At 44.3% G+C, this 15,687-nt stretch overlaps 1 protein-coding gene across 3 annotated transcripts in view; it reads left to right on the top strand.

The window, feature by feature from the left end:
- Positions 1 to 15,687, top strand: part of AKAP7 (A-kinase anchoring protein 7) — a 1,276,362-nt gene that overhangs the window by 579,562 nt on the left and 681,113 nt on the right. For all 3 annotated transcript variants that reach the window (XM_069607402.1, XM_069607404.1, XM_069607403.1), the window contains exon 5: positions 11,507 to 11,670. In XM_069607402.1, coding sequence (XP_069463503.1) covers positions 11,507 to 11,670 — 164 coding nt within the window. The remainder of the gene's footprint in view (positions 1 to 11,506; positions 11,671 to 15,687) is intronic.

A 15,687-nucleotide genomic window follows, 5' to 3' on the forward strand; every position in this document is an offset into this window, starting at 1 on the left:
AGACCAACGGCAAATTGTTGCTCTGCTTCCAAGAGCAGACAGATGGACTGCCATTGTTATCATCTAATTCTGCTGCAGTCTGAGCAACAGAGGGTTGCAATCATATGGTTTAAGCGCAAATGAGATGAAGCAGTACCTACACGATGTGCACTATATTTGCCCAAAAATTTGCTCAAATGCACTGTGCACTTTATGTGCACGAAAATGTGATGCACGTTGTACCTGGACGATATGGCAATGTACGCAAGTAAATAATACGTGTCAAATGCACAACGCACTTAACATGCTCTAAAAGAAGATTCATGACATATTCAAATGACATGAGAAAAATATATACAGGTCGACAAACGCATAAGCAAATGCACCATGCACTTTAGTTGTGTAATAATAAAACTGATATTGTATTTGGCGTTCTTAATGCACCATGCACTTTATCTGTGGGATAATAGGATCGATGTCGTATTAATGGGACTTGAAAATGTATGCAGGTCAACCATCTCAGGTGAGGAAAATGTAGAGTTGCAGCCTTGTGCGGTAAATCCCATACCGGTTTCAGGACACTACAGTCAGTGGCAATATTATGCCAATTTTGAGATAGATAAACAGCAGTTGTTGAAATGAGACGGACATTCATTGCTCGTAAGTCAACATGGAAAGCCTCTTCATTCTATATTGGAGATAACAATACACCTGATACAGTGTGAAGATGGAAATCATCCTGATTTTCATATTGTTCACATTGTAAAACATTCAGCCAACGAGCCCGAGCTTGGGAGACACAGTTTGAGCTGGAGGTCACGAATGCACTATGCCAAAACGTTATTATAAACACGGACACATGCAGTAACTCCTGAACTACGCGCGATGGGAAATAATTTGGATAGCCCTCACGTGGGAAATGACATGCATACGTGTTTAAGTTTAAATTAAAAGTACCTCTGAATATCGTGAGCATGAGTTTATACAATAAACACATGCATAATAATGGGGATGCAACGAATTGACGATGATGCATACGAACGGGCAATCTCATGTTGCTTACAATTACCATTGGAACTTTTGGGATACTGTTGCTTGCCGGCCTCACCTATCTACCAGCCGGTCCGACAGCACAGCGAGTAGCGCGTTCGCTTTGACATCTGCGCCGAGCCCGCCGATGCAGGCTCGCATCCCGGCAGGGCCAAACCCAGCCCCGCCTCCCCTCGTGGCAACAACAAGCAGCGCCCAGACCGAGGGCCCGCTGCACCACACAAATGCCAAATCATCATTATTAAATTATTATTATTACCAATTTGAAGCCGTTGCAATCCACTTTAATACGACCACCCAACATGCTCGTCAACCGGGCACCTTATTGCCACTTCATTCTCCTAAATCACATACGTATTGTTTCACCTGGGCCGTGGCACTTTTGCCCAGCTGCATTGTGGTGTCTGTAATCCCTGGGGTGTAGGCCCAATAGCACAACTTTTACTCAAAATACAAAGCCAAATGTAAAAAGCAGCTAACACACCCCTCTTTCTCCTACTTCCCGACGGCTTTTATCTTTTCTAGTATATTACCTTCTGAATGCCAGATTATCTCCTTTAACAGGTGGATACGCCTAAATGTTTGCAACGCTGACGGGGGCAGAAAGGTCAGATGGCAGCTTGAAATTATCAGCCTTAATCTTTGTACCCAAGCGCATACAGAAATTAATGCGACCAGCCTAACATCAACGCATATTGTGAAAAAGAGGGTCGCTGTAAGGGGAGCACCTCCTGGCTCCCAGTCTGCTGCTACTCACTAAATTACCTCGAAACCAGCCCACCAGCAACCCGGCCCCTCGGAGTGGAGTGCATGCTGGAGTTTGTAGCCCAACGGCAATGACTCCTGCAATGCCCACGGCCTATAAGCCGCTAGTGGGAATGCCTCTAACGCCTTCTTAAACCTGTGTCTCCCGACGCCCGTCCAGTCTCACCGCGCGTTCCCTGTGGAAACTACCGACCGCAGAACGCACCTGTGCTATTAATGATCACTGTGTCATGGTACATCTCCTATCCCGCACTAACGCTGGGCAATGCCTTACCTTGATCCGGCACATTGGTACCTTGTTCCTAGCCACAACGTTCCATCGTCCCGTTCCTCCTTCACTCCGATCACGAACGGACCCACATTCGCTGGAACGCTGACCAGGAGCTCTTCCAGCCCGGGATGGCAGCCGGAGCAACACAAACCAGCCCAACGAAACCAGCACAACAGCAACTGGTTCCACAGAAAACGAAATCCTCTTCTTATTCTTCGCTGATGGGGGGCTTCTGCCAAAGCTGGATGGAATCTGCCTGCAGTAAGGAACCTGCCCGCTATAAAAGGGGTTAGCTGTGCCCCCTTCTTTTGTAGCCCTTTGCGTGCTTTCCTGAATTCTGCCACGCTTTCTGCTGGCGCCTCACCTTCCCCAATAAGGAATGGGGGAGGACAGGAGGAGGACATCGCCCGGGTTATCGGGGTGCCTCCTCCATTTTCCTTTGGTTCTTTGTTCATCGTCACTGACATGACCGTCAACTCAAGCCAGCCCTGAACAGCAAACCCTCAGAACAAGGAGTTTTTGTAGTACGACAATGATATGGTTAGTCCAAGTCAATAAACTAGGGAGGCAGACATATATATAGGCAGGATCGATAGATTGATGGATACATAGATGGATGAATGGACACTCACATATAGTGGTCTTCATTTAGAATTATAACAATATGTTCGCAATGGAAACCCATATGGACACATTTAAGTATGCAGAACTACGGTTACTTTTAAAAGTGACAACAAAGCATATTGACAGCATTAGAAAATAATAGCGAGAAATGAAAATAGATGTCTGATTTGGCAAACATGGATGGGATGCTTTTAACCATTTCGCCTGGTAACATACCAATGGCGGGGGCGCAAGGAATATATCCTGAAAGATTAAACGCACGGAGCAATGATTATAATAATTTCAAAACAGCCAAACACTGCGAATTTAGTTGTGCCCATCTCCCCATTAATCCACAATACTGTGAATGAAAAGATACGCTTCTTAAAATGTGACGCACAGGTATGGGTTTGATGTGGAACGGATTTACTGTGAAAGTTGAAATTAATGAGTGGCTCATGGCTGTCAGCCGTCGCAGGCTGACGATGTCTTGATGACTGTGCCAGCAGGGTCACGACCCACAGCACTGCGAAGGTTTAAATGAATGGGTGGCATGAATAGCACTGGTTCATGGCTTGCACTGGCTGACCTGTGTGCAGGGGGCTGGCATTTTACGAGGCTGATCGTGGCTTCATGATGGAATGAATGACTGTCTGAGCAGCGTCAAACTTCATGACAGTGATGCCATGGAATGCATTGCTAAAGTACCGTGCATATCACTTGACATGGGCTGCCTCCTGGCCCACCAATTTGAGGTACATGACAGAGAAAGATGTGTATATGTTTGAGATTTTAATACTGTAATCCATATATTGATTGGTGCAGCATTATTCTGTAACAAGACTTTAAAATCCCCTAAAACAGGCACCTGACAGGACTTGATCATATTCTGGGTGAGGGGGGTCACAAGAGCAAATCTCACATATGACCATCATGTTGGCTTATACTTTTATTATTATCATTAAGGTATTCTTTGAGCAGGTACCTAGCATTCATATGACCCATGTACTAAAGAATTAACTCTATGGCTCTCATTACAACCCTGGCGTTGGACCATGGTGCTAATAGCACCATGGTCCATGCCGGTAACTTACCGACTCTGGCATGGCGGAATGGGGAATTACCGCCCCATTCCGAGGTTGGCGGGGCTGTAATTCCCCATGCCGCCATTGCTCTTCCCCATTCCCATTTTTGCCCTATAGGGCTCAATGGAAATGGGGAAGGTGTTGCGGCACCATACTTAGCACCAAGGTCCCTTTGCAGGCGTTAAAATCGCCAACCCACAAAGGGACCTCGTAATCAGGCGTTAAGGGGTTAACGGCGCCGCCACCTTTTGCGATGTAATGAGGGCCTATGTATCGCCTGACCCCAATAGATCGAGATCACTGGGCATTCCAATACTATATGGCAGAATCCCACTGCGATCCCCCCGCATCGAGGACAGCAATGAGATGCCTGTCAATTAATGGCATGAAGTCTCGATGGGGCCATGTATACCCTATGTTTGAAGTTGAATTGAATCAACCAGAATCTCACGTTGCTTGCCACTTTCTTTACCTGCTCCTATATAGGGCTCCATTTGTATCTGGTATTTCAAACTGCAAATCCCTTTCCCATTTGGCCTTGATTCCAAGTTCCCATTGCGGCACCCTTTCCCGAAACTCCCTGTACAGTCTTGATCTAATGCCTTTTCCTTCATTCAACCCCACTAGCATCTGTAGAACAGGGTCTGCATTCGGCTCTTCTGGAACACTACCCTATAAGTGTGCTCTAAACCACTCGTGCAGATGCCGGGAAGGTACCCCCTTGCATGTTATATTTGTCCCTCCACTGTGCAAAGGTGAGCAACCTGCCCTCGAAGAAGAAATCCCCAATCGTCGAACACCCCGTCCCCCGTCCTCGCAACCGCATCAGACCCAAACCCTTCAGAACTTCCAGAGAGTCTCGTCAAACCCTAGTGGGAGGTCTGGGCAATACGACTCATCCACGTGCAACTTGCGCAGGAGTTTACCCCATACATCCTGTGTCCTATTTTTAGGTAACCATATATGCTCACTACATATTACGATACATATTACAATTCTTCTGCGTACTTATATGTTTGTGCTTGTTCATAATATTGCACATTGGGCTTCTGCTTATTCGTTTCGCATTTTGTTTGTTATATTAAACATTATGATTGTTCTGCTCATTCGTATGCTTGTTTGTAATATTGCACATTCACATATTCACTGTGTAAGCACCTATGTTCTGCAATAGAAAGCTACGTGCATGCTCAGTCAGATCTGTCGGGTTCAGTAGCTTGCCACATTCCACGAAGATCCACCCAACCCCGCCTTTTCAGTATTGTATCATTCAGCCTGGTTTCTGCATTGACATATTTTTATCCGATCATGTTGTGCTGGAAAAGATTACTCTGTTTGCACGTGACTTGTAGTATAACTCGTTCATGACTGCACAATATTTGCAGGATTTTTTTTTATTGATTTAGCTGAATTTCATCAACTTTTCAATATATAAATCAGTACATCTAAGGAACAGAAATGAATAAAGACAATCATAACAACAACAATATCAGGGAATAAAAAGAACTAAATATCATACATCTTAAAAGGTCAGATTCAACGAAAGTAAAAAATTTGCAATCGCTATTTGTAAAGACTGTCAACGGAACTGTCCCTTAAAAATGACACTGTTAACTTGGTCTTCAGGGATGAGTACATGGGAAGGGCTGACTGGAAAATGTAATCACCTTGGGTGGTCCGGAATAAGTGGAATCACAGTCAGCCTGTCCCCGAACCCTGCCTTTGTGCCGCTTTATGGTGGTTCTAATAACAACAGTCCTCTTTCTGGTGGCGAACCTGGTCCCTTTGGGCCCGAGGCGATTGGGGTTGGCGGCCTTAAACCCAGGATAAAAACCCTGTCCGGGGGTCTTTGGGACGGTGCTGCTTATTCTATTGTTTTTCTTTTTTCTTTTCTGTGATTACTGTAATATTGTATTCGGAATGTTTTTGCTAGGATGTACTGTGCTGGCCTTTTAGGCCGAATAAAGTTGTTTGATGACTAAAGACACATTAGAGGTGCACACAAGAGTAGACCATCCTTATGGAGTATCTAACATACCCAAGTGGGTGCAATGGTGAACAAAAAACTTCAACCGTTTACAAGTCAACGCTGGACACAGGGACAGTATGTGCTCCAGCGTTTCGGGGATCACATTATTTAACAAAACCGACAGAAATTTAAATCTCCCACAATAAATTTGCGCCTTAACAGAATATCTCGCGTAGGCCACAGATTAAAACGCATCCGTAGTATTTCGGATCGAATCTTTGGAGATGGAAATTTAAGAATGTAAGGTTCCATAGATCCAGCATTTTGTGTTTAAATCTCTGGAGAGAGGCATCTTTATATCTTAAACCTTCTGTTCGGGTATTCATCCAGTCATTACGATAGATCAACATTTTTGCTCTGTCAGGATTTAAAACTAAGACATCAATGGTTACTTCTGCTTGTATCAAGATGGAATAAATTTCTCGTAACCAACATTTGACAAAGTTGTGATTAGTCATAAACACATAATCTGATAAATGTTTTAGAATGTTATTGTCACGAGTAGACATCAAGCATTTACGAAATAGAGCACAGATCTTCCAGTGGTATTGTGCATGCAAGGAGATAAGGCCTAGTTCATAACGTAACCAGGACCCCGGAACACACTGGGGAAGATGAAGCACAGCTTTCCAGTATTTCGCCTCCAGTTTGTCTCAGACCTTGGTAGACCATGGCGAATGCGCTTCCAGACCATATAGAATGCAAGGAATTGCTTTTTGCATCCAGTAAATTACAGCTGGTTTGAAGTACCAAAGCGATGTAAAATGACTTTGGTTTGGGAAACGGCTGTATCTCATTTCTGGGCCATGTCCTCCAAATGTCCAATTACTGAGGCATTACCGTCAAAGATCATACCCAAATAGGTATCATTTTCAACTATCATCAGTTTGTTTTGGTTGATAGTCCATGCAAATGTATTTATTCTGGAAGGTTTAGCTGCATAAACAACAATTTGTGTTTTAGTAGTGTTAATTCTTAATTCATTGCTCTCTATGTAGGTGTTAAATGCATCAAGCAAATTTTGTAAACCACATGGAGTCTTCGAGATGAGGACTAAATCGTCTGCATACAGTAAACTTTGGATAGAGATGTTATTCAATTTGGGGGAATCTGACGGCAATGCCTCAAAGGTTTGTTTGACATCATGCAAAAAGTAATTAAAAATTGCAGAGGCAAGTAGACAACCTTGCTTAAGGCCACACGCAGTGGAATTGCTGCAGACAACAGACCTTCCAAAGTTAATCTGATTCGAATTGATGTTTGCGAGTGAAGCAAATAGATGATGTGCAGTAATGTATGGGGGCAGTTATCTCGTTGCAATTATGAAATCAGAAGAGGCCGTGAAGTAGCATCAAAAGCGGTATGCAGATCTACAAAAGCAAAGTATATCGCCTGTTTTGATGCTTGAGACTGAGTTTTTATTGCGTTAAAACAGAGCAGATTTATATTAGTGCCCATGCCAGCCAAAACACCCGCCTGGAATGGGTCTCTTCTGTTGGTTAATTTTGTCCAGGCATTGAAGTCACGGAGGATCAATTTAGCAAAAAGCTTACCGGGACCATCTAGGAGTGCAATTGGTCTGTAATTGTGTGGTTGTGTACGGTCACCCTTTTTGTGGATGGGCACAATGATGGAGGTTTTCAGGGACGGAGGAATTGAACGTGAAAATATAATTTGCTGAAATACGCTATTCAGGATTTCCGCCCATCTGGGTGGATTGGTTTTAAACATAAAGTTGCTAAAACCAGCAGGGTCCATGGCTCTGGAAGCACTGATCTTCTTGATATAATCTTCTATAATAGCAGGTGAACATTCGAGGGTCCACCTCTCTTGGTCTTCTGGCAGATGAACAGAATGTGGAAAATTCACGTCTGTATATAATTTAGAATAGTGAAGAATCCATTGTGCTTCAGTGACATTATGAGACTGTATCATGGGCTCATGCTGTTGGGAACATCGATTAAACACAGCCCAGGTCTTTGCAGAATTTTTATTCGCTATTAGTCTTAACATATGTTCGCTGTCATTTTGTAGCAGGTGTGCCCGGTGTTGTCGGAGCCAGGTGTGATATCTACATTTGGCCGTTTTCAGTTGGTGAATCTGAGATGGATGATTCAATAACAGGATATTTTTTTTTCTCGTTGGTATTGCGTCTTTCTCTTTTTAACTTCAGGATTGAAAGTATGTAAATTCACTAACCGAGCTCGACCTAGAGATTGAGTTGGATTTCTAAAGGGAATCAGTAGGTTTTCATAATGCGTTGGTGTTATTGCTGTATTATTACAGTCAACCATTCTGTTTAACACCCTTAGATTGACCTCAGACCAACGGAAACGGGTTTTGGCATGATTAAATCTTGAGAAAGATGTAGTTTAATGGAAGGATCTCGGGCCCAATCAATTTTCAATGCTAGCAAATTATGATCGCTGTATAATTGCGAGATCACTTCAAATGATTGTATTGGGCCAATCAGGTTAGAATGAATGTACATATAGTCAATAATGCTACTCGCAGTTTCCCTTTGCCATGTGGGCCGAGCTGGGATATCACCTTGGTTGGAGCCATTAACCATATGGACATTTCTTTCTAACATGAAAGCAGACCTACGATTGACTTTAAGACAGTTGAGTCTGCTTTTCGGGTGGAAACAATCAAGGTTGAGATCTCCCACTATGATTGTGTCTGTGATATCTGGAGGGATCATGACAAGGTCCAAAAGTCTTATCAATCCTGAATAAAACGCATCATCTGTTATCCCAATTGGATTGCGATAGATGTTAATTAATGCAATATTATTTGGTTGGCACGTAATTTTAACAAGCTGGATATAGGCCATGACTGAGTCCTATTGCACGACTGAGAGACCCCTGTTCGTATTTATACCCACTTAAAGACCAGATGAGGGTCTACCTTTAGTTCCATCAATGGCTGGCAATAATGCAGTTTCATAGTTGTTCCACGCTGGCGTAGTGGTCAGCCAAGTGTTTTGTAGTGCTATGACATCATATTGGGTCGGGAAGTTAGAAATGGATGCTTGTAGGTGGGAATGACCACGAGTGATCCAACTCGCGATGGTGAAGGAACAGTACTATGTTTATGCTGATGGTTATGATATTATAGGGTTTGCTGAGTTGAGTGAGGTCATATTTGCCTGACTCTTGTAATTATTTATGATCATGTGTGCTGACTCATTTCTTGCAATTATACGGACCGGGTCCTGAGCCACCAAAAAGCCCATGTTGAAAAGCTGCATTTTGGCCTTCCATATTGTGTTCAAGACTACTCCTGAAGGAATCCAAAGCCTCACCACAGAACAAGTGGTGTTGGATACGAATTCTATCTGTCAATGTCACAAGAGCAAATGTCTTCTAATTCAACTACTTCTGAAAAGATGTTAAGTACACTGCGCCTATTCAAATCATAGGTCTTAAAAGGTCCCTCTCGACATTTCAAGAACAAGGAATGGCAATTGGAATTACTTGCAATGGAGTGCCGTACAACAGCCAGAGGCGTGTCTTGTCGATTGGTATTCTGATTTGAATTATCAGGTCTTGAAGAAGGGTGAATAGAAGCCGGATGCTTGGATAAAAGAGAACTGTCTGCCCAAATGATGGGTAGTGATTGTTGGGGTGCGGGCAGGTTTGATTTGCCAGCATTAGGAAGAAGCCATTGATGTAACTGTGAGTCAGCCCGAGTGGGGGCGGGCAAGGGAGCATCTGGTATTTGTTGACTCTGTTGTGATAGGTATGTATCTACCGCTCTGCGCAAGTGTTCAAGTTTGATTTCAGAGACCTCATTTACGCTCACCGATGGGAGAATTGCCGATTTACCAGTGTGAATCGGGTACACTTTGTTTCTTGGGAAGTCTTGACGGAAGGCATTTTTGTGATCGATCAAGTTCTCGAATTAAGGCATCCAGAGGTGGGTATGAAGGGGGAGGAATGGCTGGTGCCGTGACATCCACCAAAGAATCCGGTGCAGGCAAGGTCGGCTCCCCCACACCTGACACATATGGAAGAGTGGGTGGCACGATTTGTTACAGAAGTTTCGTCTATATAGACCGGATTTTGTGTGGCCCTGTCTTTTTCTATTGGTTTTATGGCTTGAAAAAAAGACTTAACAGTGTTTTTACAATGTTTTGTGTTAATTTGTTTTTTCTGTTTCTTGTCAAGGGTATCGGCTACTTTCCCACCTTGTTTTGATCTGACAATGGGGAGTGTACTTACAGCCGCCACCATTTTGATGGGCACTGTGGTAGAAGGCGAGATGGATGGGATTGAATCGGTGGTAATTGGCGTATTAGGAATGCTTATCCAGGAGTCATGTATTTGAGAAGCATGGGGGACCACGTCATCCTCTGCCCCTGCTGTGATGATCTCTTTGAATAGAGGTAGGACAGCTACATTGGGCAGTTGTTGAGGCATTGGGGAGCCTATAGTAATTATTGAAGTATTATCCATGGTTTCCTGGCCCTCAGTTACATCATAATTAGAACGGGAGCTTAGGCGCGATGGATGTGCCTCCAGCCAAAATAGGACTTGACCAATTTCGCTAGATTGTTTCGTAACTTTGAAGAGATTCTGCAGCGTTAAGTTCATTGCCGATAGGGTCACATCAAGCATGGGGGGGGGGGGCTGAAAGGGTGGGGTGGCTGGGCGCATCAGCAACAGGAGCTTGCGCCCTCTGTGGTGTGGGATAGAAAAAGGAAACAGAGGGGGAGCTCGCTAAAGGAATTGAACTTTCAGAACTTTTTTGGGGAAGCCGCGAGTCAGCAAACATCGAGGTTGGGGACTCACACTCACTCACGTAAATGGATAGGTCTGGCTCTGAACAGCAGGGCGAGGACCGATGATCCGGTTGCGTTGGTGATAATCGCGGAAGGGGGGTGTGAAGCATAGTATGGTCCGAAAGAGGACGGGAACAGCCCAATAAAGGCATGATTGAACTGTGCGGGGGCGCCGCCAACGGCCTACTTTTTAGAGGAGCCGAGTTAACAGGTGTTAATGTGATGGATTTATGAGAGGCGCATGTGGCGCGACTTAAAGGAGTTAAAGGAGTTGCAGCGATTTGAAACACATTTGTAACTTGAGGCATACCAGTTTTTAAAGTATACGAGATAACAAAAACACCCGTAATGCACACACTAGGTGGCCAAAGCAACACAAAAATATTATTGAGGAGTGCAAAACTCACTTAACAGTAAATTCGGAGCTGCAAGGGCCCCAACAATAAGGCACTTGCTGCCGGCTGCGCAGCTAAGCTAAGCAGCACTTCACCGCGGCACTTAGCCCACGAGTGCGCCCACGAGTGCGCGCACGCGGATGCGCGTGCGCGTTGGTTAAGTACCGTGAGCTGGTGGGTTCAGGCGGAGGCGGGGCTCTAAAGGCAATGAGAAAGCAAAACAATGAAGTCTTTTGCCAGGAACACAGAAAGTGATCAAAATGATGTTGAATCAAAGGCTTCACCTCCGTAAAGGCCAAAGTCCTCTGAAAATGTTCCAAATGGTGCTCTTTCCACACGTGGATTTTCGGAATGCAGCAAAATTAGCAGAAGCGAGCTGAGCAGGGGAACTAGCAGCCAAGCGGCACTTCACCTCGGTACTTAGCCCACGAGTGCAGGCTTTAAAGTGTATATTTCTGTTTTTACCGCTTATTTGTTTATGTTAATGTTGACAGGATGTGTACATTTTATTTTAGAAGACAATGCATTTCTTGTTCTTACTAGTGCCATCAACGCTCTGTCAGAGAGCAAAGGTGCCATTGAAGAAATCCTAGAAGGAAAACATTTGGTGTTGTCATTTGAAGGAGTTGCTGATTTCAGAAATCAAGTAATATTTGCAAAATTGGCTGGCGAAGACACTACAGAAAACAACCTCATTGTCATGAGAGGTAAACGTTTTGTTGGGGAAGCTGCTTGGTGTGACATTGTTCAACTTATGTAGATTAATATAGCTTTATAGTCGAGGGCTGTACCGGGAGTTATGGGCCCTGGAGACTGAGTTAGCGAGGTATGAGGGACCATAATGCCAGGTACGGCCCCATCTGCAGGTCTAAAAAGCTATTAGCACGCCTACAGTATTTTATTATAAGAAAAAAGAAACTAATAAATGCTGCAGAATACAATTTTATCGGGGAAAAGGGTTAGAGGTTGGAAAGGGTAGTATTGTCAAGAATAAAGTCTATTTTAGATTTAAGTGTGTGGTGCCATAGAAATTAAGTAACTGAACGTGAGAGTAGTTTTTTTGTTTTATCAAAGGCAGGCCAATGCAGGGCCTAAGTTAGTTGTTTTGAATGTAATTATAATCTTGAATCACACCACAAAAACAAGTGTATTATTAACATTCAGTAGTTGGACACTACATAATGATTGCTTACTTGTGTGTGTAGATCTTTCTGTTTCCTTGTTTGTCGCATTTGTATTGCACTGTTATAGAGCTGAAAAGAAAACTTTGATTTACTTAGTTTTGCTGAGCAGGACATGGACACATTAGATATGCTTGTGTTGCCGGAGTTCAAAAGAAAGCTTTTATTTTGTTAGCTTTCGTGAGGGGAATGAGCCACGTTCTGTTTGCTTACACAGCAATGCCACACATAGGTTATTGCCAGAGCAAAAAAATTAAGCGTTCATTTCCTTGGCATATGAGAAGGGGCGGTCCCACGACAGACACGCTCCCATGGCAACATAGTAAATTAACCATTGCAGGTGCAGAAAACTATGCGGGCGAATCAGAAAGGCAGCTGCAACTTTTTTTCTCACCAGCAACTACATTTCCGGGCTGTAATGGGCAGTTTAGGTATGCGCTTCTACTATTTTCCAGGCTGTAGTTAAATTGCGGGCTATACCAGTTTGTATAGCCGCAGATTAACCAATTAGGTTACTGCAAACTCCAGAAGGGTGTTCTAATTGTTTATAAATTAGTTGAAAAAAGCAGTGCCAACACTGCAATTTCTCGCATTCTCTCCCAATAAAAAACAACTACTGTATCTACCGTGTGCACTTCATAAAATACTGGAAGAAGCAACATATTTCTCTATATGTAATTTTAAGCAGCAAAATGGAATAGTGCAAACAATACCAAAAATGGGCCTAGTCATCGTTCTCAGCTTTCCAACAACTCAATTCAACTAGTATTGAGGACACCTAACTGGGGCTTCATCTAACTGGCACAGCACTACCCTGATTGTTTAAACTAAGTCGTAATAAATGTGTAGCCATATAATTATCTGAGGGATCTCAAAGCCATTGCTATTGTCCGCTTCAATCCAAAATCCCCATTTGAATACACACAGCAACAACTGTTCAAACTCTCCGGCCACAATGCGGGTATGTAACATATGCTACAGAAGTGGTTTCTTCATTGGTGCCCATTAGCAGCTTTAAAAAAAAGGATTTAGTCTCAGTTTATTAAATAAAAGGTTTGTTTAGGTGGTCTTTACTTTTCAAATTAGCGAGGAAAGTGGTCACAGGTTCTTTAGTCTCTTGCTCAAGTTGGACAGTGAACTTGCATGTCAATTCCTAACCAGTCCACTGCATGTTCTTTAGGGTTCCGGACTCCCTTAGGTCTCACAACTCTGGTACTTCTGCTGGTCTTCAATATACTGCTAACATCCAGATCAGTGTTCCTGTCACCAGTCATGCATATGTTCGTAAATGACACATATACATGTTTTCCAATTCATTTTTATTTGATGGTTAATACAGACATTAACATTTTCAAAACAGGGCTCGGTAATCAACCATAAATACATAATAATTAAAACAGCAATTCTTGTCATATCTCAAAGTCTCTTTGCCTTCTTCTCTATTAAAGTTTTGATTCTAATGAAACAAACTGATCTTGAAAACCGGCGTCATCTGTTATGTTCCCTTTCCCATTAATGAGTAACTTCACCCCCCCGCCCCCTTTTTCCTTACCGACTCCACCCCACCTCTGTCTGTCTGAGGGTACTGTTAATGACTTAATGTCCATTAGTGGTTGAAGAAACACTTATTTTGTGGGGTACTAGCTCAGGGTGATGTCCAAAAGTGTTGGACCTGTTGAGGCACTGATAGGTCAAATAATACTGAGTCTCGTCCGGGTTCTTGGGCCAGCTACTCTACTACTCAGTGCCAAGTATTTTCCGTGGGATCCCCAGCCAGGCGCCCTGTTCAACTCTCTCCAGTGTGTGTTACCCTTTTCTGGGTTGTCTAGTTTCTTAGACCAGCATGGTCTTTGACTTCTTGAATCCTGTCTTGGTATTGGGTTGCTCTCACCTTCGCTTGCTGTTTGGTTTCTCGTGTGCTGCTCTGGTTTTCGCTTCTGTTTCCCCATCCTAGAGTGTCATCGTTCTCCCCCTCTCTGGAGTTGGGCATCTGATACCCCGTTTTAGGGGCTGGTTTCTCTTAATCTCGCCCCACCTTGAGGTATACTCTTTCTCACCCTGCCTTGGGGAATGTTGTCTGGCACCCCATGTTGGGGCATTGTTTCTGGTAACCCACCTTGGGCTAGGCTTATCTTGCCCCATGTTAGGGGTATACTCTTATTGCCCCACCTTGGGGTATGCGCTTTCTCACCCCCTGCTGGGGTATGTTTTCTGGCACCCAGCCTTGGGCTATGGCTTATCTTGCCTTACCTTGCGGCTACTCCTTCTCGCCCTGCGTTGGGTTAGGCTCTTTATTGTCCTTCCTTGGGGTATGATTTCTGGTAGCCCATCTTGGGCTATGGCTGGCCTTCCTCTCTGATGTCTCCTGGAGCCACTGTTAACCTTGCTCTCTGTGGTGGTCCTTATATGCTCTCTGTATGCTGATGCAATACAACAAAGTTATTTACTTTATGGAAACAACAGTCTTGCTCCTACACTGCGTAAACCTCTGGCCTATCCCATTCCCGACGCAATTAACCACTCGATCATGCCTCACAGATCCTAGAAGCCCTTTCTACCATTATCAACCTTCACGCCCCACTTAAATCCTCCAAACAAGACAAAAAGTCAAACCTCTGGTTTACTAATGATTTGATCTCCCTGCTGTGGGAAACCAAAGGGTGTCTCACCAACTAGTCCCAGGGGATCGATCTCTCGGGTGGCCAGGGCACAGCCATCGCCTTTGGATCCAGACCCGGGGGGCGAACCAGTGCGGGAGGATCACCTGGGTGAGGGGTCTTTAGAGAGTGGGGGTGAGGTGACCGATGGTGATACTCTGTATTCCCCCCTTTCCCGTACACCTGACCCATCCAATTTTATAGGATTCTCTGATGCACCAAATCCCCACCGCCCCCCTTCTACACAAACACTGGGCCGAGATAAAGGGCGACTGAGAGTAAAGAGGCCAACCCTTACATATCTCATTGGACATGTTCCGCTAATCGGGTCAGGCAAAGTCAGGCACTTGACTTTAAGTGCATACATCTGATACCAATTAGCTCTCCTCACACGGATAAAAGGCGAAACATAGAAACACACTCTGAGAAAGGTGGAACACGAGCAAGAGCAGAATTTCCGGGGTGAAGACGAACCTACTGGAGCTAAACGATGGACCGAGGGATCAGAGCAAAGGCTAGAGAACCCCAGGAGTTCCCTGCAGGAGGTCGTTGCCTCCAAAAGGCAGCGAAAGACAGGTGGAGAAGGCCAAATCCCAAACAAGTAGACTGCATTGTGTTTCAAGGACGCCAGCAACCCTCCCGGGTGAACGACAGAGTTGGGGAGGCGAGGCCAAGCCTGTGGTACTAACCTTGACTCGTGAATGAAAAACTGCAAAGACAACAAGGAAAAGCACACAGCCGGTGAGTTGGCAAGTGAAATGAAAGACTGATGTGTGGTAAGGTAAGATTGAAGTTGCAACAGTATATAACACAATTGAAGGCTGCATGCGTGTGGATGAGACGCAAAGAAAGGCAGACCTGTGATGAACTTTGATCTCCTGATAAC

The sequence above is a fragment of the Ambystoma mexicanum genome, chromosome 4q, assembly GCF_040938575.1.
Source record: "Ambystoma mexicanum isolate Mex_15411 chromosome 4q, UKY_AmexF1_1, whole genome shotgun sequence".
Classification (NCBI taxonomy): Eukaryota; Metazoa; Chordata; class Amphibia; order Caudata; family Ambystomatidae; genus Ambystoma; species Ambystoma mexicanum.